At 37.0% G+C, this 27,916-nt stretch overlaps 1 protein-coding gene across 5 annotated transcripts in view; it reads right to left on the reverse strand.

Annotated features, from left to right (window-relative positions):
- SEL1L2 (SEL1L2 adaptor subunit of ERAD E3 ligase) overlaps positions 1-27,916 on the reverse strand; it is a 123,902-nt gene that overhangs the window by 77,940 nt on the left and 18,046 nt on the right. For all 5 annotated transcript variants that reach the window (XM_047853199.1, XM_047853198.1, XM_047853197.1 and 2 more), the window contains exons 2-3: positions 20,594-20,649; positions 1,631-1,799 (exon numbers count right to left, since the gene is read on the reverse strand). Coding sequence is in view for 3 of the 5 variants with exons in the window: in XM_047853197.1 (XP_047709153.1) it covers positions 1,631-1,799; positions 20,594-20,649 (225 nt within the window). In the remaining 2 variants the exon portion in view is untranslated. The remainder of the gene's footprint in view (positions 1-1,630; positions 1,800-20,593; positions 20,650-27,916) is intronic.

Genomic DNA, 27,916 nt, shown 5'->3' on the forward strand with positions numbered 1-27,916 from the left:
TAATCAACACTTTTCATTTCCTCTATCTAACTTTCTTACTGATGTCTACAGCACACTAAATACTTGCAGGTAGTGGGATTCTCCTTTAGTAAATGTGTTCAATTCTGTTCTCCCACCTTGCACGCTTACCAATGATCAGGAGTGTTTGATCCCAAATGTTTTTGTGCCAGTTTTCCTGTTTACTGTAATTATAGAATTGAATTAAAAATCTGTACACTGGGGGCACCTGGGTGGCTCAGTCGATTGAGCCTCCGACATTGGCTCAGGTCATGATCTCATGGTTGGTGGGTTTGAGCCCCACATTGGGCTCGCTGCTGTCAGCGTGGAGCTTGCTTCAGATCTTCTGTCCTCCCCTTTCTCTGCTCCTACCCGAGTTGTGCTCTCTCTCTAAAAAATAGCTAAAACATTAAAAAATATGTAAACTGATTACAAAAAGAAAATGTTTCTATTAACATTACTGGAAAACAATGAAAAAACTTGATAAAGGAGAGTCCTTAATAATTATCCAATTTAAGTAGGGGAAGCATCTATAAATTACTGAGGAAAAAGTCTACAAATATCTGGAAGGATTCTCTTCACAGATTGTTCCATAAATGTTTTTAGTCCTTTGTTTCATTGAAAATGTAAGATGGGAAATCATGGATGATGCAGTTTGAGTGTGGTTTGTACTAGAAATGCCAATCATTAGACCAATGTTAAATAGAAGGCAAGCCATGTTTCTACATCAAAAAATTGTCAAATTAATGTTTCAATGTATATGACTTAGATTTAAAATGAATTTAAGATGTTCATAATTTTATAATGCCATTAAAAATGGATATCCTTAATTTTTGTCTGCCAAAGAAGTTTCCCTCTGTTAAATAAGATGCTAATAAAATAGAAATTCATACGAATCTGTTAGAAAAGAGATAGTTTTCATGAAACTGTTGGAAATGATTAAATGTTGGAAATGATTCTTAAATTTTATAACTGAGGGCTAGTTAACTGCTGAACACAGAAGCTATGGAGACATTGTTCATATTTTCTAGACCCTTCTTGCATCCAGAGAAATCTGTCAACTAACCAGGTATGTCTTTACTAGGAAGAGATTTAGATTGCTAGACTAGAAAAAAAAGGGGCACTATATTAATTTTGGTTTTGTTTTCAGCATGAGTGTTTCTATTAGCAGAATAACTGACATGTGTTTTCTCCACATAATTTTTGAGATTAAAAAAATGTTTATTTACTTTTGTGAGAAAGTGAGAGAAAGTTAGTGGGAAGGGCAGAGAGAGCGGGAGACAAAGAATCCCAAGCAGGCTCCACACTCTCAGTGAGGAGCTGGATGTGGGGCTCGAACTCAAACTGTAAGATCATGACCTGAGCTGAAATCAAGAGTCAGATGCTAAACCAACTGAGCTACCCAGGCACCCCTGGAGATTTTTTTTTTTTTAATCCATGAGTCCTAATTATCAACCTTGCTTATTATCATCAGAACAAATTCTGAATCTAAAAGAAGCTCACAAAATTTAAAGCTTTTGTGTATATAAATATTTATGACTATATTCTAAGAGTTTTCAGAAAGTAGATTTAAAATTTTATTTTAGATTACATCAAGTAATTTTAAATTTATGTTAGAAAGAATTCTACTTACAATGATTTTTATTTCTTTTTGAGAGATCTTTATTTTGAATTCCTCTTATTCTTAATTTACGTTGAATCTTCTTTTTTCCTAAGGCATTTTCTCTTTGATAGATTACTTTAATCAATTTTCTTCGTTCCAATATATGTGATAAAAATCGCTTGACTTCGTTAACTGATACCTACAAAGAAAAATATTTTTGCTCATTTTTTCATGGGTAACTTTCTATGATAAAATAAGACAGTGCAATTTTCATCTGTTCATGTCAAAAATATTAGAAATTACTCTAATTCCTGCTTTTTTCAAATCAAAATCATAGATGACTTAAATAATTCATTTTAATAAATGTTTATTTATTTTTGAGAGAGAGAGTGAGCAGGAGCGAGTGGGGGGAGGGGCAGAGAGAGAGGGAAATACAGAATCCAGAGTAGGTTCCAGGCTCTGAGCTGTCAGCACATGTTTATTTATTTTTGAAAGAGAGAGAGCAAGTGGAGAGGAGCAGAGAGAGGGAGACACAGGATCTGAAGCAGGTTCCAGGCTCTGAGCTGTCAGCACAGAGCCCGATGTGGGACTTGAACACACGAACTGTGAGATCATGACCTGAGCTGAAGTCGGACGCTCAATCAACTGAGACACCCGGGTGTCCCTAAATAAAAAACTTTTAAACCTATTGCATTTTCATCTGAACTGCAGAGCCATGCATTAAAATCTAAATGTTATAAATAAAATAAAATAGTAGGAGAATTTAACCAATTTTACCCTTCTAGTGGTAAGTTGTCATGGTAATATCAATCGTGTGAGCTAAAAAATGAAGATGTTGGTATTCCTTATATATTACAAATTTAAAATTGGTGGGAAGTATAGTGATCTTGTGACTGTATGGAGAAAAATGTAAAAAAATGTTTTCTAAAGTACTTTCCAGCAGTTATATAATTAATATATTTTAACTAAGGAGAGGCATTTGGAGGGATTGTTTTTGAGTAGTAGAAAATGAAGAGTTTAAGAGAGAAAATTAAAAAGCTTTATGGAGATACATATTCATAATTTACATATCTACTTTTTCAGGCAAGATTATATTTGGAGACTGAAAAAATTCTTTATTTGTCAAACACCACTTCAAGAAGAATCAAGGTTTTTATTTATTTGCTTTTTATACGATATCAAAATTTAAACTCTCTCTTTAAAATTTTTTTTTATATTTATTTATTTTTGAGAGACAGAATGAGACAAAGTGAGACTGGGGGAGGGGCAGAGAGAGAGGGAGACACAGGATTGGAAACAGGCTCCAGGCTCTGAGCTGTCAGCACAGAGCCTGACATGGGGCCTGAACCCACAGACTGTGAGATCATGACCTGAGCCGAAGTCGGACGCTCAACCGACTAAGCCACCCAGGCGCCCCTAAACTCCCTCTTTTAAAGATCACTTTCTGGGGGCACCTGGGTGGCTCAGTCGGTTAAGCGTCCGACTTCAGCTCAGGTCACGATCTCACGGTCTGTGAGTTTGAGCCCCGCGTCGGGCTCTGGGCTGATGGCCCAGAGCCTGGATCCTGGTTCCGATTCTGTGTCTCCCTCTCTCTCTGCTCCTCCCCCGTCCATGCTCTGTCTCCCGTTCATGCTCTGTCTCCCGTTCATGCTCTGTCTCTCTCTGTCTCAAAAATAAATAAACGTTAAAAAAAAATTAAAAAAAAAAAAAAAGATCACTTTCTGGAATGCTTAATGCCTTCCTAAGTGGTAGCTAAGGCAGCAGAGCAGTGACACAGATGCTAGAGCTTGCTGGGACATACAGTCATATAAGGACTGTTTTTAAAAAACATCTTTATTGAGATATAACTCATATACTGTAAGTGTATAGTTGTACATTTTAAAGTGTACAGCTTAATGATTTTTAGACTATTTACAGAAGTGTGCGACTGCCACCACAGTCAATTTTAGAACATTTTTATCACCTCAAGAAGGAACCATGAGTCCTTTAGCTGTTAGCCTCCCTATCCTCCCATTCCCCTTCCCCCCAGCCTGAGGCAACCACTGATCTCTGGTTTCTCTCTATGGATTCCCCTCTTCTGGATTTTCATATGAATGAAATCATAGAGTATATGGGTGTTTGTGACTGACCTTTTCCACTTAGCGTAACATTTTCCAGGTTGATCCATGTTGTGTAGCATGTATCAGCAGTTCATATCTTTTTATGGCCAAATAATATTCCTTACATGGATATACTACTTTTTGTTCATACGTCTGTCTGCTGGTGTACATTTGAGCTGTTTCCACCTTTTGGCTATTATGAATAATGCTGTTATACACCTTCATGTACAAGTTTCTGGGTGGATATGTAAGGAATTTAAATGTGATTCCTTATTGTAGGGTGGCCAGATACAGCAAATAAAAATACAAGGTGCCCAGTTAAATTTGAATTTCGCACAAGCAATGAATTTTTTTTAAAAGTAAGAAGGTGACAAATATTGCATGTTAACAAACAGACCCACAGTGTGTAATGGCTCAAAATCAACAGGCAGGTGTTCAAGTCAGTGGTAGCTCTGCTCTGTGCTGTCATTCAGAGACCCAGGCAGACAAAAGCTATGCCAAGTTTCAGCATGTGGATTCCAAGGTTTCCCGGAGCATTAACATCTAGCAGACAGAAAGGGAAAGAGCATAGAAGAACATGTGCAGAAAGGGCTTTTGTTTTGTTTTTTGTTTCATTTGCTTTTTTTCTTTTCTTTTCTTTAATGGGCCAGACCTGGAAGTGGCACACAGAGGCAAACATTTTCCATTGGCTGGGACTGTCATAGGGTCTCACCCAAATGCCAGGGGAGAATGGAAACAATGTATCTGGACACCATGAAGAAGTACACATGGACTTTGATGAACCTGCAGCATTCTTTGGCACAATGGGGTTAACATATGTCATTGGCATTAAAGGGAAAATTTTCAATTCAAAAATAGCCAATAGCTTTGGTGAAGAGGCAGTACAAATTCGGCAAACACCTCTGATTGTATGGTGCTATTCTTCCTATCTCCTTCTATAGAAGCCATGTTTCTGGATTTTGATTCCTTTCCTACCCACTGAGAGTGGGAAGGGCAACATCCATCTGGAGTATTAGGGAACCCCAGAAGACAGCCCTTCTCTAACTCTATAAGGCACCCAAAGATTATGTAATTCAATAACAGGTATTTACTGAGTGTTTATCTCAGGCCTTTGTCTAAGAACTGGGAAGTCAGCCATAAAAAAAATTCTCTGCACTCAAAAACTGATGTTCTGGTGGGGAAGACAATAATCAACTGATAAAAGGAGGTTTTTTTCCCTGTTAGAATATCATTTGTTAAAACTAAGTTTCTAAACATCTGAAAATAATTAATATACCATATAAATAGAATTAAGGACAATAACCACACAATCATCTTAATAGATGAAAAGCACTTGACAAAATCCAGCACCTCAATGATAAAAATACTCAGTAAACTAATATAGAACATAACATTCTCAACCTGATAAAGGCCATCCATGAAAAACCCCAGCCAGCATATATGGATTTGTTTTGTTTTGTTTTGTTTATTTAAATTCGAGTTAGTTAACATACAGTGTAATCTTGGCTTTAGGAATAGAACCCAGTGATTCATCTCATATGTATGACACCCAGTGCTCATTCCAAAAAGTTCCCTACTTAATGCCCATCACCCATTTAACCCATCCTCCCACTCACTTGCCTTCCAGAAACCCTGTTTGTTCTCTGTATTTAAGTCTCTTATGGTTTGTCTCCCCTGTTTTTATCTTATTTTTCCTTCCCTTCCCCTATGTTCATCTCTTTTGTTTCTTAAATTCCACATGAGTGAAATAATATGATCCCCATCTTTCTCTGAATGACTTATTTCACTTAGCACTATACCCTCTAGTTCCATTCACATTGTTGCAAATGGCAAGATTTCATTCTTTTTCATTGCCAAGTAGTATTCCATTGTGTATGTATATCACATCTTCTTTATCCATTCATCAGTCAATGGACATTTGGGCTCTTTCCATAATTTGGCTATTGTTGATAGTGCTGCTATAAATATTGGGGTGCATGTGCCCCTTCAAATCAGCATTTTTGTATCCTTTGTATAAATTCCTAGTAGTGCAATTGCTGGGTCCCAGGGAAGCTCTATTTTAATTTTTTGAGGAACCTCCATACTGTGTTCCAGAATGACTGCACCAGTTTGCATTCCCACCAGCAGTGCAAAAGTGTTCCTCTTTCTCCACATCCTCACCAACATCTGTTGTTGCCTGAGTTGTTAATTTGGCCATTCTGACAGGTATGAGTTGGTATCTCACTGTGGTGTTGATTTGTATTTCTCTGATTATGAGCAGTATTGAGCATATTTTCATGTGTCTGTTAGCCATCTGGATGTCTTCTTTGGAAAAGTGTCTATGTCTTCTGCTCGTTTCTTTACTGGATTGTTTGTTTTTTGGGTATTGAGTTTGTTAAGTTCTTTATAGATTTTGGTTACTAACCCTTTATCCAATATGTCATTTGCAAATATAATCTCCCATTTTGTTGGTTACCTTTTAGTTTTGTTGATTGTTTGCTGTGCTGGAGCTTTTTATCTTAACGAGGTCCCAATAATTCATTTTTGCTTTTATTTCCCTTGCCTCCAGAGACAAGTCAAGCAAGAAGTTGCTGCACCTGAGGTCAAAGAGGTTGTTGCCTATTTTCTCCTGCAGTATTTTGATGGCTTCCTATCTCATACTTAGGTCTTTCATCCATTTTGAATTTATTTTTGTGTATGCTGTAAGAAAGTGGTCCAGTTTCATTCTTCTGCATGTTGCTGTCCTGTTCTCCCAGCACCATTTGCTAAAGAGATGGTCTTTTCTCCATTGGATACTCTTTCCTGCTTTGTAGAAGATTAGTTGGCCATATGTTTGTGGATCCATTTCTGGGTTCTCAATTCTATTTCTTTGATCTATGTGCCTGTTTTTGTGCCAATACCATACTGTCTTGATGATTACAGCTTTGTAATACATCTTAAAGTCTGGAATTGTGATGACTTCAAAGGAGTTTTTTGTTTTGTTTTTTATTTAAAGAGTAGGGATAGAGTTGATAAAAGTTGCGTTATTTGACATCGGATAGTTAGGGACAAGTTCTCTGATAAAATTTGAATAGACCCCTATGTGGGTAAGAAGGGGACAGTTAATCCTACAAACACTGCAGGAAAGAGACTTCTGGCAGAGTGATAAGTAAAAGCAAAGGCCCTGAAGGAGGAGCACACTGTTGTCAAGTAAGTAAGATGGAGTAGCTGTAGCAGAATGGGGGAGGTGGTAGTAAACAGGGCAGAGGCAGCTCTGAGGCCACCATCATGATTGTGAATTGTGTTCTGTGTGAAGGAGAGACTTTGGAGGTTCTGAGTGGAAGAGTGATACTGACTGACTTCAATTGCAAAAGAGTCACCCTGGCTGCTATATAGAGAATATCATACATTGGGGAAAGGGTGGGAAGAGGGAAGTTCCTGGGCATTGATGGTGGCAGTAAAGAAGATGGTAGGGTGATAGTGGATGGGTTCTGAAAGTATTTCAGAAGTATTACTGACAGAATTTTCTGTTGAAGGATTTATAATGTACATTTTAGTTTTCAAACAGCAAATGCAATGGAAGTCTGTTTTTAAACTCTAAGTTTAAAGTATGTGCTTTGCAAGTATTTTTAAACTCCTAATGGCCATTAAGGACCAGCCATAGCTCTCAATCAGAGTGACACGGTGTTCCAAAATGCCTTACCTCGTCCTCCTGTCTCTTCACTTCCCTGTCTCCTGAAGATTCATGGCTGCATGAGTTTTTAAGCATCTGTTTGATTATATCACTGCCCAACTCAGAAACCCTCAGTTCCCAGCAACAACAGTATAAAATCAAACGTATTTGGACAGAATCTAAGATTCTTCACAGTCTAGCCTAAAAATGTCATAGTAACCTTACTTCTTATTACTCCCACGCCTATATGGACATCCACAACAGCCAAACTCTTCTACCCTCTGTTCCCCAAATAGAAGGGCTTCTTTCCTACTCTCTCGCCCTTGTTCATTCAGTTTTCATTGCTCCCTCTTTCTTATTTTCCAAATATCACTCCTTGCTCTCAGGCCTACCTCAAATTCCTTCTCCTCAAAGCTCTCCCATTTCACTCTGGCCCACAGTGATTTCCCTTTCCTCTGACCTTCTGGTGTTTTCCCCTCTTGGTTAGCAGTAGCTCACTGCTCTATGGTCTCTACAGCTGAGATCATTCTATGGCATACATTTCATGTTTTATCTACTCAATTAATTATAGATGCTTTATAAACCTTTTTGTATATTTCTCATCTCAAGTAGAATGCCTTGAGGAAACGGGATCCTAATGAATGTATGGATTTATTTGGGGGAAATCATTTGTTTTCTTAATGCATAGGAAAGGTAGAAGCATCCTCTCTTAAGAGAAATTAAACCATCTGTGTGGGCTTGGAGGAGTGAAGGTTTGAATTTATCTTGCTATACATTTAATCCTAATTTATTTGTGGCTAGATCATGGTTTTTGTGGCTAGACACATTTCCAAAGTAGGATCTAGTCCTATGACACTTGCCTGAAAGCAAAAACAAACACACAAAAACAGTACTGGGATGCAGAACACATTTTTAATAGTTTCCTGTTTAAAAGAATAAGCCGTCTGCTAAGGCTAGAGGCTTGACTTAAAGGTTTTTACATCGTATTGTTTGGATGATAATTAACAAGTTTTACTTTTAAAACAACACACAAGTTTACTGTTTTAAACACAAGAAACGTTGATAACTTGTTAATATATGAACAGATAACTTATTCACAATTGTTCATAATTAATCATACTCCAAAGTAAATATGTTACATATTTTAAAAATTTCATTTACATTTCCTTCTAAGTATTTTCTGTTCACCACTAATTAGCTGTGTCTAACTGTGGGCAAGTTAATTAACGCCTTTGTGACTCAGTTTACAATAAATATAAATAGTAAATGTAAAATGGGAGTAATAATATTGCCTACCTCACTGGATTGATGTAAGGATCATACAAGTTAATATATGTGAAAAGCCTTATACACAGTAAATACTCACTATATATTATCTATTATTATATTGACTATATATGTCCTCTGTAAATAAATGTTATTGTTTTTCTGTTTCATATTCTAAACTACTAGGATCCAGGTACTTTGGCTATTTAATTTGCTTTGCTCATCAATGAACTATGAGGTCTTCAGCTTGGGAAATCAGTAAACATTATTTAGTTTTGTGAAATATAGTTTTTTATATCCTAAGCAGAATATCTAAAAACCTTTATACTAGCAGAAAATACTCCTATTCTATATATTTTCTGGCCTAATTTCACCTAAGGGCAGTGAACAGCAATTTTAGCATATACTAGGATCCGACTGCTGCCAGAGATGTATTTGATGCTGAATATAAGTTAGACCCCTAATTTTCAACAACAGCAATATGACCAGTGTTAATGGGGCTTTCATAGCCTCCTCAAATAGTTTCTGGGAGGCAGTAGGTATGAAATAATCAAGTAATGAATCAACCTTGTTCTTTTTAAAAAAAATTTTTTTTATATTTATTTATTTTTGAGACAGAGAGAGACAGAACATGAATGGGGGAAGGTCTGAGAGAGAGGGAGACACAGAACTTGAAACAGGCTCCGGGCTCTGAGCTGTCAGCACAGAGCCGGACGCGTGGCTCAAACTCACCGACCACGAGATCATGACCTGAGCCAAAGTCGGATGCTCAACCAACTGAGCCACCCAGGTGCCCCTCAACCTTGTTCTTTAAGAGCTATAATAATCAGTGATTCATTCGTTCAATGCATTTATGCTGGGCATTCATAAGGAATTGAAGATAGAGTGGCAGATAAGACAGGGGATTCTGATCTTATGGAGCTTCCATTTGTCTGTGAGAAGACAATAGCCAGTAAACAAGTGAACAAGTTAGTGTCAGGTGTGAATATATGTTATGAAAAGATTAAGATAAGGAGATGTAAAGAGTGAAATGCAGGATGAAGAGGGGTTGGTGAGCTAATTTAGATTGGATGCTCAAGAAAAGCCTCAATGAAGAGGTGACTTTGGAGCCAAGAATTTAGTTACAAGAAAGCAGCCCTGCATAGTTATAGGGGCAGAGCATTTCAGGCAGAGGTAACAGCAAGTATCAATGCTCTAACGTGGGAACAAACTTGTATGGTCTAGGATTAAGGCTGAAGTAGCTGGATGAGTATTAGCTAGGGGAGAATTGTAAAAGACAAAAGGGGTCACATCATATAGGGATATGGTAAGGGGTTAGCATTTTATTCAAAAAATAAGAGGAAGACATCAGAGAGTTTTAAGTGGCATGTTCTGATTTATATTTTAGAAAGAAAGGACATTCTGGATGACATGTAAGGAGCAGACTGCACAGGATTAAGAGTGGGAGCAAGAAGCACAGTTCAGAGACTACTGTAGTCAACTAGGTGAAGGGATGATGACATTCGAAGTGTAGAAGCAACGGAGATAAACTGGGCAAACTTAGGATACATTTTGGAAGTAGTGCAACTGGAGATTAGATATGGACTGGATGTAGGGATAAGAGAAAGGACAAAGTCAAAGATAACTTCTTTGGTGAGACTAGTTGAGTGGATGAAGAGTCTAGTTGCAAGGATGAAGAAGAATGGGGAGCAGAGGTGAATTTTGGAGGAGAGAATCAGTTTCACTCCACCCAGACACATAACTGTATATGTGGTAATGTTTCCAAATTGTGTGACTATATATGAAAACCAAATACATTTGTTTGTCTGTTTGTTTGTTTGTTTGTCTCAGAGGAATAAGTGCGAGCCATGTTTGCTATGGAATGAAAAGAGAGTATCATTCCTTGCAAAAGGGCGATAGGTGTGACGTTAAAGGACTGGCGGGTGAGGATTCTTTGCCTACCAATCAATGACTTACTTTTCCCTAGGGCTCAACAAGGGCATTTCTTGCTTTCCTTAACTATCTTTGTCCCTTTTTCTTTTCTGGCTCACATGCCCCAAAACAGTCACTGTTCCTTGTCACTGTGTAATACTCTAAATTCTGCTGAAAAACTTCTCTGTGTAAAGAGCATGTAAAGATAAGAGCTATTGAAAACATCAGTGAGAACAACAGTAATGGCAATCCCAGACGAGCTCAGCACCTCCTCCTTAGTGGCCCTTGTTGAGGTAAATGAATGAGGTGCTACAGGGTTGTGGCAGAGAGAGCAACACAGGCTGCTGTCTCTGGTTTGGCAAGAGGGAGGAACTAGATTTCCACTTTTTCCACTACATATAGATGTGGATTCCATATCCTATGTGTAGACCACTATATTTCCAAAGACTATGAACATTAGTGCTCCAGGCATTATCAGAGAAAACCCAAGTTATGGAGAAAGCCAGGAGAAAGTGAGAAAAAAAGAAGAGTTTTCCTACAAGAAAACTAGGTTTCTCTAGGTCATTGGTTCTGAGTATGGTCTCTGGGACAGCAGCATCAGCATTATGTGGGAATCTGTTAGAAATGCAAATTCTCAGACCCACTCAAGGTCTACAAAATCAGAAACTCTGAGGGTAAAGCCCAGCAACGTGGTTTAACAAGTCCTTCAGGTGATTCTGATACATGCTAAAGTCTGGGAACCCTTACCCTGGGTAAATGAAGAAGGTAGTCAGACAAATTAAAATGGAATTAAAATACAGAAATAAAATAGTACAAAAATTTATATCACTCATCAGATAGTGAAGATATTTACACATATTGCAAATATTCACACTGATGTTCTTTGGATTATGGTTTTAATCAGCAATTTAAGGTGTATCAGATTAGTCAAGCTTTGTAGGCCATCTTAAATAAATGTATATAATATTTGAAAAAAAGGGACCGTCACTTTTGAACTTGAAAATCTCACTGTTTTAGTAGTTTTTTCCCCTTAAAGTAAGATGTTACTTATGAGATGCTTATATTTAAGTAAATATGTTTTTAGTGATGGTTTTAGTGTCTTTCATTTTTCCCAAAGTATTTTCAGTTAAGGATATAAAACAATCTTAGAATACTTTTTCCTAATATACCTAAAAATTAAAAAAAAGACAACAAAGCAAATATGACAATAGCCACCCTGAGTTAAGAGAATAGTTATCTCTTACAAAGAAGAAATAACTCATTCATCAGTGAAAACATTTCTTTTTCCTAGAAAAGACAATGCTAATTATTTTTTTTTGTATTTGTACATCTACTTTCCAAAGTCACCAAATAACAATAATAGACAGCTATTCAAGGATGACTTTTGAAATGTAGGAAAATGGCAAAGTAGAAAGTAAAAGGGGAAAATAAAATAGCATTAGTGATACTAATGATATGGTGCTAGCATAACACCTCTGTTAATTGATAAGTGCATTATAAGGGTAGCTTTCTGAAATTAAGAGATGATCAAGAACTAGTACACACTGGAATATTTATATTCTGCATTTTTACCTGCAAGGAGCAGAAAATTATATTTCAACCCATAGCCATATTAAGTATTCATGGTACATGTGATAAGTAAATTAAAATCAAAAGGAAACTCTAGAAAACTCTTTTTTGTTACTAGTTTCAGCATGTTTTTTTTTCTAATAAATTTCACTAAAGTTATTGACAAATAGTTTATATTTTGTCTCTGATACAAATATTGCTCAACAATGACACTCTTGGGGTGCCTTTGTGGCTCAGTCAGTTAAGTATCTGACTCCTGATCTCAGCTAAGGTTATAATCTCTGGGTCCTGAGTTCAAGCCTGGCATTGGGCTCTGCCCTGGGTGGAAGCCTACTTAAACAAACAAAAGAAATCAACCAAACAATGACATTCTTTCATTTACAAACATTTATCAAGCACTTATTATATTTTAAAGATTAATTAAGGCTTTGAGATATAAGTGAAAAAGTGAAGTGTCTGTATTCATGGGGGTGCCCATGGGTGGCTCAGTTGGTTAAGCGTCAGACTCTTGATTTTGGCTCAGGTCATGATCTCCAGGTTGGTGACATTGAGCTCTGCATAGGGCTCTGCCCCGACAGCATGGAGCCTGCCTCAGATTCGCACTTTCCCTTTCTCTCTTCCCCTCCCCCACTCATGTGTGCAGGCACTTATGTGCTCACATTCTCTCTCTCAAAACAAATAAACTTAAAAAAAAAAGCCTGTATTCATGGAGCTCAGTTCCCAGAAGTAAGTCAAATATGAACAATTACATAAATACATAATGACATGTGGTGATAAAACATATGAAATTTCAAAAGAAATTTCAATTAAAAAGTGATGGAGTATGCTCTTTTAGAAAGGCGTTTAGGAAAAATTTTGTTTATGCAGAAGAATGAAACTACACCACTTTGTTATACAACACACGAAAATAAACTCAAAATGGATGAAAGGCCTAAATGTGAGACAGGAAACCATCAAAACCCTAGAGTAGAAAGCAGGTAACAACCTCTTTGACCTCAGCTGCAGCAATTTCTTGCTTGACACATCTCCAAAGGCAAGGGAATTAAAAGCAAAAATGAGCTATTGGGACCTCATCAAGATAAATACCTTCTGCACTGCAAAGGAAACAATTGACAAAACTAAAAGGCAAATGATGGAATGGGAAAAGATATTTGCAAATAACATATCAAATAAAGGGTTAGTATCCAAAATCTATAAAGAACTTACCAAACTCAACACTTGAAAAACAAATAACCCAGTGAAGAAATGGGAAGACATGAATGGACACTTTTCCAAAGAAGACATCCAGATGGCCAACAGAAACATGGAAGGATGCTCAATGTCACTCATCATCAGGGAAATACAAATCAAAACTACAATGAGATAGCACCTGACACTGGTCAGAGTGGCTAAAATTAACAACTCAGGAAACAACATATGCTGGCGAGGATGTGGAGAAATGGGAACCCTCCTGCACTATTGGTGGGAATGCAAACTGGTGCAGCCACTCTGGGAAACAGTGTGGAGATTCCTCAAAAAATTAAAAATAGAATGACCCAGCAATAGCACTACTAGGAATTTATTCAAAGGATACAGGAGTGCTGATGCATAGGGCACATGTACCCCAATGTTTATAGCAGTGCTTTTAACAATAGCCAAATTATGGAAAGAGCCTAAATGTCCATCAACTGACAAAGAGATAAAGAAGATGTGGTCTACATATAGAATGGCATACTACTTGGCAATGAGAAAGAATGAAATAATGCCATGAGACATGGATGGAACTGGAAGCTATTATACTAAGTGAAATAAGTCAGTCAGAGAAAGACAGATACCATATGTGGATCTTGAGAAACCTAACAGAAGACCATAGGGGAAGGGAAGGGGAAAAAATAGTTACAAACAGAGAGGGAAGGAGGCAAACCATAAGAGACTCTTAAATACAGAGAAAAATCTAAGGGTTGATGGGGGGGAGGGGAAAATGGGTGACGGGCATGAGGAGGGCACTTGTTGGGATGAGCATTGGGTGTTGTATGTAAGCAATGAACCACGGAAATCCCCCCCAAAAACCAAGAGCACACTTTACACATTGTATGTTAGTCAATTTGATAATAAATCATATTTCAAAAAAGGATGTTTTTACACCTTTAACTATAAAAAAAATAAATCGGTTATGTCTTAAATAAAAAAAAAGTTAAAAAAAATTTTTTTTGTATTATTTTTTTGAGGGAGAAAGATGAGCAGATACCTGAACGAAGTATGAATTGAGGGCAACGAGCCATTGATTACCTGGCAGATCATCCCAGGTAGAGAGAAGAGTAGGCCCTGTGATAGGGACAGGTAGGTAGGTTACTTGAGTCTCTAACTAGTAACTAGAATCTCTAGTATACTAGAGTATACTAAACATACTATGGAGGCCAAGATGGCTGGAATGGAGTACATAATGGGTAGAGTGGTCAGAACTTAGATAAAGAGCAAAGAACACGTCATATAGGGCCCTGAAGGGCATGGTAAAGACTTTGACTTTATTTGATGTATAATGGGACACATAATTTGAGATGAAAAGACTGCAGTAGGGTAAGAATGTAGGCAGAACCAGGGAGTTGACCATGGAGTCTAAATAGGTGATGTTGGTGCCTGGTGGTAAAGTAGTTAAGTGATTAGAATAAGGATATATTTTAAAGACCAAAGTAGCTGTGTTGTTGTGTCTGAAAGAAGTGGAGAGTGACTTTAATCATTTGGTGAATGAAGGAGACATTTACTGGTATGAGAGGTGCCAGGGGAGGAACAGGTTTGGGGTTGATAAAATCAACATGTCAACTGTCAGATGCCTTTTAGATGTCTCAGTAGAGATTTCTAAGCCACATTCAGGCAATCTGCATCTGGAGTTGATGCAGTGTAGATGTATAGATGTTGGTGAAAGAGTGAGTGAAAGGATGTAAAATCACTCTTAATACTCTTATTTTTTCAAGGAGAAAAAGAAAAACAGCAAAGTCATTGGCTGAGAGTGAGGGATGGATATGTTGGATTTTGGGAAGACAGGAGAAAATATGAAACAGTAGCCTTAGAAATGGGGGATAATTAATTTGACAAGGGAGATGTTAAGGTTTGCAGAGAAACACATGCCTACTTGAGGTTTGTGGTCAGGAAATTAACATGAGAATGGTTGTGTTGATTTCCAGCCACATTTCAGCTACCAGGTCCAAGGACTGAGTGGTGGATAACTGCATTCAGTCAGGGTTGAGGTTTTACTACTAAATTGGATGGAGTGCAAGAAGGGTAACTAAATGGAAGGTCTATACGAGGCAGTGATTTTACAAGACCTTCAAACCCTTTCTATAATTCCCAAATTAAAAAAATATTTGAAAACCCAAAGCTTTTTAAATAGTCTGGTGATGACAATCAGTTGGTAGGAAAACCTGTCTGGATCTGACATGAAGTTATTTATGTTGTTTATTTACTTCTTTTAATGTGGATATTCATATGTTTTACTGCATGAATAGTAATATGTTTTAAACAATATATTTCCTCAGTCTCTGTTGGAAGTCTCCTATAATCTATGATATGTATGTCTGTGTATGTAGTAGTATATTTCCACAATTAAAAAAAAAACAACAACCCTGAATTCTGCCTCACTCTTGCAACAAATTGAAGAGGAGAGAACACTTCCCAACTCATTCTATGAGGCCAGTATTACCCTGATACCAAAGCAAGACAAGGACACTACACCAATATTCTTGATGAATGCTGATTTAAAAATCTTTGATAAAATACTAGCAAATACAACTCAATGGTACATTTAAGGATTATATAATATGACCAAGTAGGATTTATTCCTGGAATGTAAGGATGCTTCATCATACAAAAATCTATTATATAATATACTACATTAACAGACTGCAGGGGAAAAAAACCCCATGTGATCATGTCAATTAATGCAGAGAAAGTATTTGACAAAATTCAACACCCTTTCATGATCAAATAACTCACAAACTAGGAATGGATAGAAACTACCTAAAAATAACAAAACCATATATAAAAAAAATCCATAGCTATTAACATATTCAACAAAGACTGAAAGCTTTGGCTCTAATATTAGGAACAAGGCAAGGATGCCACTCCACCACTGCTATTCAGCATACTACCAGAAGTCCTAGCCAGAACAATTAGACAAGAAAAAGAAATAAAAAGCATCTAAATTAGAAAGGACAAGTAACATTATCTCTGCTTACAGATGACATGATCTTATACGTAGAAAACTCTAAAGCTTCCACAAAATATTGCTACAATGCATAAATTTAGCAAAGTTGGAAGATAAATCAACACACAAAAGTCAGTTGCATTTGTATATACTAACAATGAACAATCCTAAAAGAAAATCAAGGAAACAGTTCCATTTATAACAGCATCAGAAAAAAAAATAAAGTCGTTAGAAATAAACTTAGCCAAGGAGGCAAAAGGCATACATTGAAAACTACGTGATTTTGCTAAAAGAAATTAAAGAAAATAAAAATAACTAGAAAGACATCATGTGTTTACAAAGTGGAAGTCTCAATATTGTTAAACTGTTAATACTACCCCAAATGATAACAGATTCAATGCAATCCCTATCAAAATATCAGTGGCTTTATTTATTTGTTTTCAGAAATAGAAAAATTCCTCCCAAATTCATTTGGAACCTGAGGAACTTTGAATAGCCAAAACAATCTTGAGAGATAAAATCAATGTTGTATGTCTCACATTTCTTAATATCAAAATGTTTTACAAGCTACAGTAATCAAGACAGTGTAGTAATGGCACAAAGACAGATGTGAAATAGAGCAAAAAACTAGGAAGTAACTCTCCCATATTATAGTCAAATAGTCTTCAACCAGGATGTCAAGACCACTCAGTGGGGGAAAGGACAGTCTTTTCAGCAAATTTGGCTGGGAAAATTGGATATCCACATACAAAAGAATGAAGTATACTACACACACAAGCTAACTCAAAACAAATTAAAGACCTAAATGTAAGACGTGAAACCATAAAGGTTCCTAGAAGAAAACATAGGGAAAAGCTTTATGTTATTGGTTTGGTGATGATTTCTTGGATATGACACCAAAAGTGTAGGCAAAAAAAGTAAAAATAGATAAGGTAAATTGGACTACATCAAAATGTAAAGTTTTTCTATTTAAAGGGCACTATCAACAGAGTGAAAAGGCAACACATGGAAGGGAGAAAATATTGGCAAATTATATACATGATAAGTGGTCAATATCTAGAATATATAAAGAACACCTACCACTCAACAATACAAAATGAAATGATTCTATTTAAAAATGGGCAAAAGGCCTGAATAAACATTTCCTCAAAGATGATGACCAATAAGCATATGAAAATATGCTCAAAATCACTAACCATTAGGGAAATGCAAATCAAAACCACAATGAGATACTACCTCATACCCATTAGGATGGTTATTATAAAAAAAGAAAACCAACAACCCAGCAACATAGAAAATAACAAGTGTTGGTTACAACGTGGAGAAATTAGAATGCTTATGTACTTATACCTTTCTACCCAAAAGAACTGAAAGCAGGATATCAGCATAGTTGTACACCCATGTTCATAGCAGCATTATTCACAATAGCCAAAAGTTGTAAGCAACCCAGTGTCCATCAATGGATAAATGGATAAATGAAGTGTGGCATATACATACGATGGAAAATTATTAAGCTTCAAAAAGGAAGAAAATTCTGACACATGCTACATGAGGACAAACCTTTAGGACATTATTCCAAGTGAACTAGCCCAGTCATGAAAGACAAATACTGTATGACTCTACTTATATGAGGTACCTACAGTAATCAAATTCATAGACAAAAAAACTATAATGGTGGTTGCCAGGGGCTGAGAGAAGTGGAGAGTTTTTCTTCTATGGCTATAGAGTTTCAGTTTTGCAAGATGAAAGAGTTCTGGAGACTGGTTGTACAACAACGTGGATGCACTAACACTAACAAACTGTACACTTAAAAATGGTTACGAGGGTAAATTTTACATACATTTTACCACAATTAAAGAAACCAAAAAAAAAAAAAAACCTCTTGAGTTATGAAACACATTTGTTCCCAAGGTGTTGAAAAAGGAACTGTGCTCCTGTAGCTTAGTCCTCAACTGTAAGCTAAGTAAGAAGGCAAATGAAGATGTGAATGGAATGATAAGCAGTGAAAGGGGTACATGGATTTGAGATCCTGGTGGGATTACAGCATTCATGGAGTAACTTGGAAAGCACCAGAGGTCTTCAGAGACTTGGAAGCTTAACCATTTAATTTGGAAAAGACAGTCCAGGTTATGACCATGAGAGTAGAGAGAGGGTGCAGTTATTGGAGCAAAAACAACCCCTAAATAATGGGACTGAGAAGCTAGAATTCATGGATACAGAAATATTCAAAACTTGGAGAGAATCACAAGCTACTTCTCCGTCCTCATCTCCCATTTCTCCCAGTGAAATGTAGCAATAAGGAAAGGGAACGATATTTACCATCCCAACTAGGACCAATTTAATTGTGTTGCAGGAGAAAAAGCTTGAGAGGCCTGCAGGGGACGTTCTCAGGAGAAAACTAGATTTCAGTTACAATGAAGGTAAAGGTAACATTTGGAGGAGAATGACCCCAAGTTAGGTGATCAGAAAGAAAGAAAGAGTCCAGGGAATGGAGAATCCACCCATTTTAAAACCAAAGTCTTCGGGAGATGGTAGTAGTATATTAATTATCTCTGTAAACCCTTACTGTACATGCCACATGCAAAGCATTGCACTAGAAAAGATTTAGTGAACTGAAATTACTTTACTCTGGCTGTATTGTAGCATGTGTGTAAGGAACTTTGCATTAGAGAGATTTAAAGTCCTTGTTATTTTCACTTCTGCTGTCTGTGCTCTATGAGGCTGGTACTAAGGAAATTAAAACAAAACAAAACAAAACAAAACACAGATACTCCATTGGAAGTGGGTGAGATATACAAATAGTCTACCCTGGCATGTTTTCTCATCTTTGACATCAAGACATTGATTTTGTTTTTTCAATATTTTGAGATCTTTTAGTAGAGTTTATGTCTTTTTTGCTTAGCTATACAAGGGTAGAGCTGGGGTCCTTTCTATTTTTACTATGTTTGCCTCAACTACTAATGCTGGCATTGGGGAGGATACTTATGGGCCTGATAAACATCCTTGGTCTCCAGAAACTCCTTAATTACAAAGGGCACTTTCATTTGTCATTGGGCAGGCACTGCATATCACAAGATATCAAGAGCCCACAAGGGAAAGTCAGATGACTGAGGAATTGGTGTCTTTTTACTTTCCACCTGCCTAAGGACAAACTGTGAGCTTATGCCAAGGTCACTTCTATTTCTGCAGATAATAATCCCACTGCTGATTATGGGATGTTTTGGTTATGGTAATGGGGAGGAGCTAAATTTGGAGGAATTTAGAAAATGTTACAATGTAGAGAGGAATTTTTAATTTATATACACATTTTTTCAAACTTTCCTCCTTTAATCAAGATTTAAGATTTATTCATTTATTCAATAAACATTTATTTAATGCCTGCTATGTGCCAGGCACTGTTCTAGTTGCTGGGATAATAGCAGTGAACAATATAGACAAAACGCCCTACTCCCATGGAATTTATATTCTAGTGGAGGGAGAATAAGAACAAACATAGCAAAATATGATGTTACACAGTGATAATTCTGAGAGGGAAGATGTAGCAGGGAAGGGAGACAGAAGGTGTTGTAATGGGGCTTGCAATTTTAAATAGTGTGATTGCAAATGTACACAATAGTCAGGGAAGGACCCTCCGAAAAGATGACATCTGAGCAAAGACCCGAAGAAGGTGAGGGCAAGGAGCCACATGGTTATCTGAGTTCCAGGATGTTCTAGGCAGAAAGAGCAGAAAGGTGGGTCCATGGCTAGGAGTTTCTGAGGAATAGCACAGAGCCCAGTGTGTCCAGAATGATGTAAAGAAGACAGTAGTAGGAGATGATGTGAGAGAAAAAATAGTGGGGCCAGACCACAGAGCCTAATAGGCAAGACACTGGTTTTACAGTGTGAGATGGGATGCCAAGAAAGGGTTTCAAGTAAAGGAGCAACTTAAAAGGAGTTATATTTATAGGAGTATGTTGGTTGTTGGACTGAGAACAGACTGAAAACGTTGAATCCCCTACTTCCAGATGTCAGAAGAAATCATGACGTTAATAAAGTTATAAAGCATCTGTGACCATAAGCCAGACTGGTCTCTGTCTTTTTGTCTTAATATTTAGGACCTCAGACAAGTCCTAAGAGAAGGCTCAGGAAGTCTTATCTTCTCACTGTAGAATGAATAAATATTTGTTGAGTGAATAAACAAAAAGCATTGACTGAGAATGGGAAAAAAAAAAGAACAGAAACAACAGCTAATAATTACTTGGTTAACAAATTCTGAGCATGCTGAGTAAATACTACTTACAGTGCCTACAGCCTAAATTTTGTACTGGAGAAATATAATGGTTTAGCAAAATAACTACCTGTGTGGTGACATTTCTTTCCTTTTGCTTTTTATTATGCTTTTCTGCTTCGATATCTGCAATATACAAAACATTTTTATAAAATTAAAAATATTTTCTTTTAAAAATATCAATAAATAATTCTTTTCTTAGAAAAGTTTATTTATTTTGAGACAGAGGGAGAGAGTGTGTATGAGTGGGAAGGGCAGAGAGAGAAGGAGAAAGAGCCCCAACACAGGGCTCGATCTCATGAACTGTGAGATCATGACCTGAGCTGAAACCAAGAGTCAGACGCTTAACCAACTGAACCACCCAGGTGCCCCTAAAATTTCACTAAATAATTTCTTACTGAAAAAGTTTCTAGATAACTTTTAGAACTCTAAAAATAATAGTGCAAAATAATTTAAATTTAAAGTTACCAGCATTGTGGTACAAAATAATTCCTTCACTGATAATTTTTAAAGATATAACTTTCCACCAGAGACAATCTAAATACTTTAATCAACATCCTGAAATTGAGTTAATATAAAAGAGTTAGACAAATAATAGACTAATCACAAAGCAGAAAACTTTCTGAGCTAGAACTTAATTAAAATGTGTCCATGTAAGTAAATGTCATCTATTAATAAAGAATATTAAAACATAGAAGGAATACAATCTTTTATATACTTACATATGCATTCATATGTCAGAGAGATACTAAATATTAATATAGTTGAATGATATAAATATCTGAGAAATGTAGCCTAGTATGAGTATATCAGGCTTTGAAATCTGAGAAAATAATTTTCACAAGCATTTTTAACAAATCTTTTTTTTTTTTTTTAATTTTTTTTTTCCAACGTTTATTTATTTTTGGGACAGAGAGAGACAGAGCATGAACGGGGGAGGGGCAGAGAGAGAGGGACACACAGAATCGGAAACAGGCTCCAGGCTCTGAGCCATCAGCCCAGAGCCTGACGCGGGGCTCGAACTCACGGACCGCGAGATCGTGACCTGGCTGAAGTCGGACACTTAACCGACTGCGCCACCCAGGCGCCCCTAACAAATCTTTTTTATAAAGAGTAGAATATATATACACCATATAGAATACATATATAGTCCTTGGTATATTTCATTTTTGCTTATACTTGAAGTTTCTGAACTTACCGCTTCAGAAAAATAAGTCTTTGAAAACCTGATATAACAGGGTATCACATAATGGCCTGCCTACTACATTAGTAAGACTGATAATTTTCAATTACTAAAAAAATTATTTGATGCGTTGTAAAAATGACCCTACATATTTCTTGAAGTATGTGATACATTCACTTTATAGACTGATATGGATAGTCGGAATTTTATTTTTCCAAAAGTTGTGAGCTTGTACTTTTTAGAGCAGATTATGAATGTTCTAATGTTATCTCTGACATTGTATTTATTAATTTGATATGTTTTATTCTTTCTCTCACTGATGAACTTTAGTATTTGATCTCAAAAATCTGTCTTTTCTGTTTGTAAGACAGACCTTGTAGAAACTGATTCCAGGTTGTTCAATATTTACTCCTCTGTCAAACTGGAGAAACAATTGGAAAATTCTCAATAAATATTCAACAACTTCATGGTGAAACATATGGAAAATTTTTAAAGAAATATATTTCATCAAATATATACATTAGATACATTAGGATTGCTCTTCAGGTTCAGGGTGTAAAATAAATTATGCCAGAATAAGAATGTTATTATAAATTAAACTTCCTTTATCCCAATGTTGCCAAGCGATCATTTTGGGGCCATGGATACTCATTATCAGGCAACATAGCATCATGGTCCACCATATGGGCTTTGAGTTGAACAGCCTGTATGCCAGTCCTGATTTCGAATCAATTTCAGTAATTTGTTATGGTAATCTAATAAGATAATCTATGTAAAGTATTTAGCACATACTTAATACATATTCAGTACATATACATACATATATTCAGTCACATATATAATTATGACTATTATAAAAAGACCTACTTCCTTAAAGGATTGAAGATGCCTTCAAAATAATAATATATGTGAATTAGTACTTTAAAAGGACCACAGAAAATAAAACATTAATAGAGACTTAATATGTTATCAGAATTTATTAATGCTGTGCCTATAATGTGACTTTTCTCTCAATTAAGGTATTTTCTTCAAAACAAATTACTTATGGGGTGCCTGGGTGGCTCAGTCAGTTGAGTGTCTGACTTTGGCTCAGGTCATGATCTTACAGCTTGTGAGTTTGAGTCCCGCGTCAGGCCCTGTGCTAACAGCTCAGAGCCTGGAGCCTGCTTCGGATTCTGTGTCTCCCTCTCTCTCTGCCCCTAACCCACTCGCATTCTGTCTCTGTCTCTCTTAAAAATAAATAAACATTAAAAACATTTAATAAAAAACCCCAAATTACTTAGCCTAACTATATTTGTGTATTAGAAATCAGACAACGTGACTGATATAGCTATAGTAAATAAGGAACAATTTTTAATCTCCATTATCATGACAAGAAAAAGTAAACTGGGAAAAGCAATGTGATTTGATCTATTCCCTTTGTTATATTCCCCAAGGTACACAGAATAAAATTAGAGTTAGGATGCAAAGAATATACAGACATAGAACAAGAAGTACAAAGTGTCATGTGTATTAGAGCAAGAGGAGAAAATTACGGATATTAAGTGGAATAACGTTTGTATTATACACTGGACCAGAAAATCAAGCTGTCAGTGGTCACATATTAACATGAAAATTACAGGCCTAAAAGCAGTTATCAAAGGTAGGATAAGTATAGATAAAAATGTGGATAAAAGAATTAGTGAGATGGGAGGAGTGTAAGAATCTAACTGAAGGAACAAACTATTTAATAGCTTAAAAGATAAAAAGAATATAAAGGTAGCTGGTCATTATTTCCAGCATAAGATGCACAACAACAACAAAAATATGTTTCTTTTCTAAATTTCAGGCTTTTAGGTTTTCACCTAAAGAAAACAAAGTTTTGATGGGCTACTGGGGAACAAATGCTGCTACAAACAATATCTTTCACAAAACTTTCTAGCAGGTTTTTACATATCAATTGGGGAACATTGGTGATTGCTGGAGACCTGTCCCACTGTTTCATCACTTCCCTCTATCTGAATACTGACATCGGAGGTCAGAACCAGGAGCCCACAGGGTGTTGCCAAGAGCCAAGGAAAATAATAGAGAGTAGTCCAGGGCCTTCATCAAGGAACACTGCCTACCCCTGGGGCAGAGAAACCTGCCAACATGCGCACCTGGTTGGATTTCCAAATTGCCATGGACCAGTGGCTGTTGTACATATCTCATTCCCCCATCCTTTTTTTTTTTTTTTAATGTTTATTTATTTTTGAGAGACAGAGACAGAGTATGAGCAAGGGAGGGGCAGAGAGAGAGAGAGAGAGAGAGAGAGAGAGAGAGAGAGAGAATCTAAAGCAGGCTCCAGGCTCTGAGCTGTCAACACTGAGCCCAAGGCGGGCTCAAACTTGTGAACTCTGAGATCATAACCTGAGCCGAAGTCAGACGCTTAACCAACAGCCACCCAGGTGCCCCTCATTCCCCCTTTAATTTCTATTTTTACTATTTATTTAAGTTTTATTTATTTAAGTAATCTCTGCACCCAACATGGGGCTCAAACTCATAACCCTGAGATCAAGATTGCATGCTTCTCCAACTGTGCCAGCCAGGCACCCCTCATTCCCCTTTTATAGACAGCAGTGTCTAGTGTAGCATAGTTTTGGCATAGTTGTAGCACAGAGAATTATGAGAAACAATAAATCATTGTTACTTCAAACCACTAAGTTTTGGGTTGTTATGCAGCAGTTGATGACTGAAAGCTGTCTGTTTCTTCAGCCTACTAGGACTCCTTGCATAGAATTCTCAATTCTCAAAAGCTACATTAGACCAATAAATAATGCCCAAATAAATAATATATAACATACTCATAGTACTGAGAAAAGGATTAGAAGAAAATAATATCCAGGGATGTTTATTGTCTTGATGAAAATTCTTTTCAGATCCACTTTCTCATGAAAGGCTTGATATACATTAACTCCTGGTTTTATCATTTATTTCCCCAACATGGCCAATGTCCTTTCTTTCCAAGACATGGCTTATCTTCCTTTTAATGGACACTGATTAACGTGACTAAGATTCTGAAAAAAAAAAAAAGAAAGAAAGAAAGAAAAGAAAAAGAAACCACCACCACAACAACCAAAAAACTCCCCAAAACACACAAAAAAACACCTCTGTGCTCTATGAGGGAAATCTGCCTGGGAAGTTATAGGCAAATAAAATGTTTGCTGGTTTGTGCAGACAACATCGGACAACATTAGTTCCAACAAATGGAACTAAACAGAAGTATTTTATTGATTCTACTGTCCTAGTTCTCTAAAATGGTGCTTCATGCCTTAGCTTCTTTGACCATTACATGTAATAATAGTATAAAAAATACTAACTATTGGTTCTTTTCTGACCTTTCTTTCAGACTCTGTGTCGTACACTGGCTTCTGTGACTTTAAACTATCCTGGATATCCTTTTTCCTTTCAAACCCCTATTTTAGATATCCTCTTTGGTTTTATATCCGCTAATGATTGCGTATTTCTCAATGTCAGTCCTCACCTCTTCTCTTTGGCATGACCTAAGAGTTGAGCTGGGTTAGCAAGGACTTTGGAGTGGACAGATGCGGAGTGCAGAAGGTCAGGAACTACAAAAGGATAATACACTGATTCCAGAACAGGCAGCCACTTAAGAAGTAAAAGCCTGGGAATTAAACTGTAATGACTGGAAAGCAGAATAACACAAGTCATAGGAAAATCCACAGAAGGAATCCAGGACGGCAGAGGTGAGACAAGTGATAAGAGACAAACCTGGCAACAAGGATGGTTCCAAAACCTGGGACTAGTAACATGGCAGCAGGTGAAACCAGGGATAGCAGTGCGTAGATGTGTCTAAGTCACCAGAAATAGGTACACAACTGGGGAGACGTAGGAGTAAGAAGAGTGAGGGTTTGTACTTACAAACACCCAGAGAAAATTTCTGTCAAAGGGATTTCTGTAGGGGTGAGTTTTCAGTTTCCTGTGGAAAGCCTAGCATAAATCAGACCCTCATCATTTCATGACTACATTCTTACAACAGCCTCCTAACAGATTTAATCATGATTGCTCTAATTTTAATCCAATTTACATCTACCCTCAGAATAATTTTCCTTGAGTACTGTTTCCAGCAAGGCACACATCTGCTTAAAAACCTACAAGTCCCTGTAGCTTACTGTATAAACACTAACTCCCTATGTTGACTTCCAGTTTCCTCTAGTCAGATTTAACTCCACATTTACAAGTATTTTTTAAATACAAATAATCTGTTTCACTAGCTCCTGACTACTATTTGAAAGTTTTCTGCTTCACTTTCTGTAAATTTAACAATTCCTATTGAATGGATTAAAAGTTATCTATTAAAAATTAAAAAAATACCAGATATAATTTTAGGTCACTTATTATTTTTGGTTTGTGAGATACTTAGTTTTGGACATCATCAACACTGATGTTCAGAAATAACATTTCATTATCTCCTTACTTAGCCATGTGACCTTGGATAAGTTATTTAACTGCTCTGAGCTTCAGTACTGTACCTATCTCTGGAGTAGACATGAAGACAGAGTAGAATTATTATTATTATTATTATTTTTTTTTTTTAATTTTTTTTCAACGTTTTATTTATTTTTGGGACAGAGAGAGACAGAGCATGAACAGGGGAGGGGCAGAGAGAGAGGGAGACACAGAATCGGAAACAGGCTCCAGGCTCTGAGCCATCAGCCCAGAGCCTGACGCGGGGCTCGAACTCAAGGACCGCGAGATCGTGACCTGGCTGAAGTCGGACGCTTAACCGACTGCGCCACCCAGGCGCCCCTATTATTATTTTTTTAAGTGTCCCAATTTATTTACTTATTTAATATAATTTATTGTCAAATTGGTTTCCATAAAACAACCAGTGCTCATCCCAATAAGCGCCCTCCTCAATGCCAATCACCCACTTTCCTCTCTCCCCCATCCCCCATCAAACCTCAGTTTGTTCAAGACAGAGAACTAAAGTGTAGTGTTTGGTGTTTATTAAATACACGGTGGCTGAGGGGCGCCTGGGTGGCGCAGTCGGTTAAGCGTCCGACTTCAGCCAGGTCACGATCTCGCAGTCCGTGAGTTCGAGCCCAGCGTCAGGCTCTGGGCTGATGGCTCGGAGCCTGGAGCCTGTTTCCGATTCTGTGTGTCCCTCTCTCTCTGCCCCTCCCCCGTTCATGCTCTGTCTCTCTCTGTCCCAAAAATAAAATAAAAAAACGTTGAAAAAAAATTAAAAAATAAATAAATACACGGTGGCTGAATAATAAATGTCAGTTCCTCTTTCTTCTCCAAAGGCCTACCTTTTTTTAAAAACGTACATACATACATACATATGTGTGTATATATATATATATATATATATATATATATGTATATAATTTATTCTCAAATTAGTTAACATACAGTGTGTAAAATGTGCTCTTGGTTTTGGGGGTAGATTCCTATGGTTCATTACTTACATATAACACCCAGTGCTCATCACGACAAGTGCCCTCCTCATGCCCATCCCATTTTCCCCTCCCCCCCACCTCCCCATCAATCCTGTTTGTTCTCTGTATTTAAGAGTCTCTTATGGTTTGCCTCCCTCCCTCTCTGTAACTATTTTTCTCCCTTCCCTTCCCCCATGGTGTTCTGTTAAGTTTCTCAAGATGCACATAAGAGTGAAACATATGATATCTGTCTTTCTCTGACTTATTTTACTTAGCATAATACCTTCCAGTTCCATCCACATTGCTGCAAATGGCATGATTTCATTCTTTCTCATTGCCAAGTAGTATTCCATTGTATATAAAAACCACATCTTCTTTATCCATTCGTCGGTTGATGGACATTCAGGCTCTTTCTATAATTTGGCTATTGTTGAAAGTGCTGCTATAAACATTGGGGTACAAGTGCCCCTATGAATCAGCACTCCTGTATCCTTTGGCTAAATTCCTAGTAGTGCTATTGGGTTATAGGGTAGTTCTATTTTTAATTTTTTGAGGAATCTCCACACTGTTTTCCAGAGTGGCTGCACCAGTTTGCATTCCCACCAATAGTGCAAGAGGGTTTCCATTTCTCCACATCCTTGCCAGCATCTGTTGTTTCTTGGGTTGTTAATTTTATCCAAAGGCCTACCTTTTAAAAGCAAATGTTATCAACATCTGTGAGAAAATCACTTCCCTTACTGAAATAAAATTAAGAAACTATATAGGGTAAACACTGGGAGAAGAATCT

Source organism: Prionailurus viverrinus, chromosome A3 (genome assembly GCF_022837055.1).
Source record: "Prionailurus viverrinus isolate Anna chromosome A3, UM_Priviv_1.0, whole genome shotgun sequence".
Classification (NCBI taxonomy): domain Eukaryota; kingdom Metazoa; phylum Chordata; class Mammalia; order Carnivora; family Felidae; genus Prionailurus; species Prionailurus viverrinus.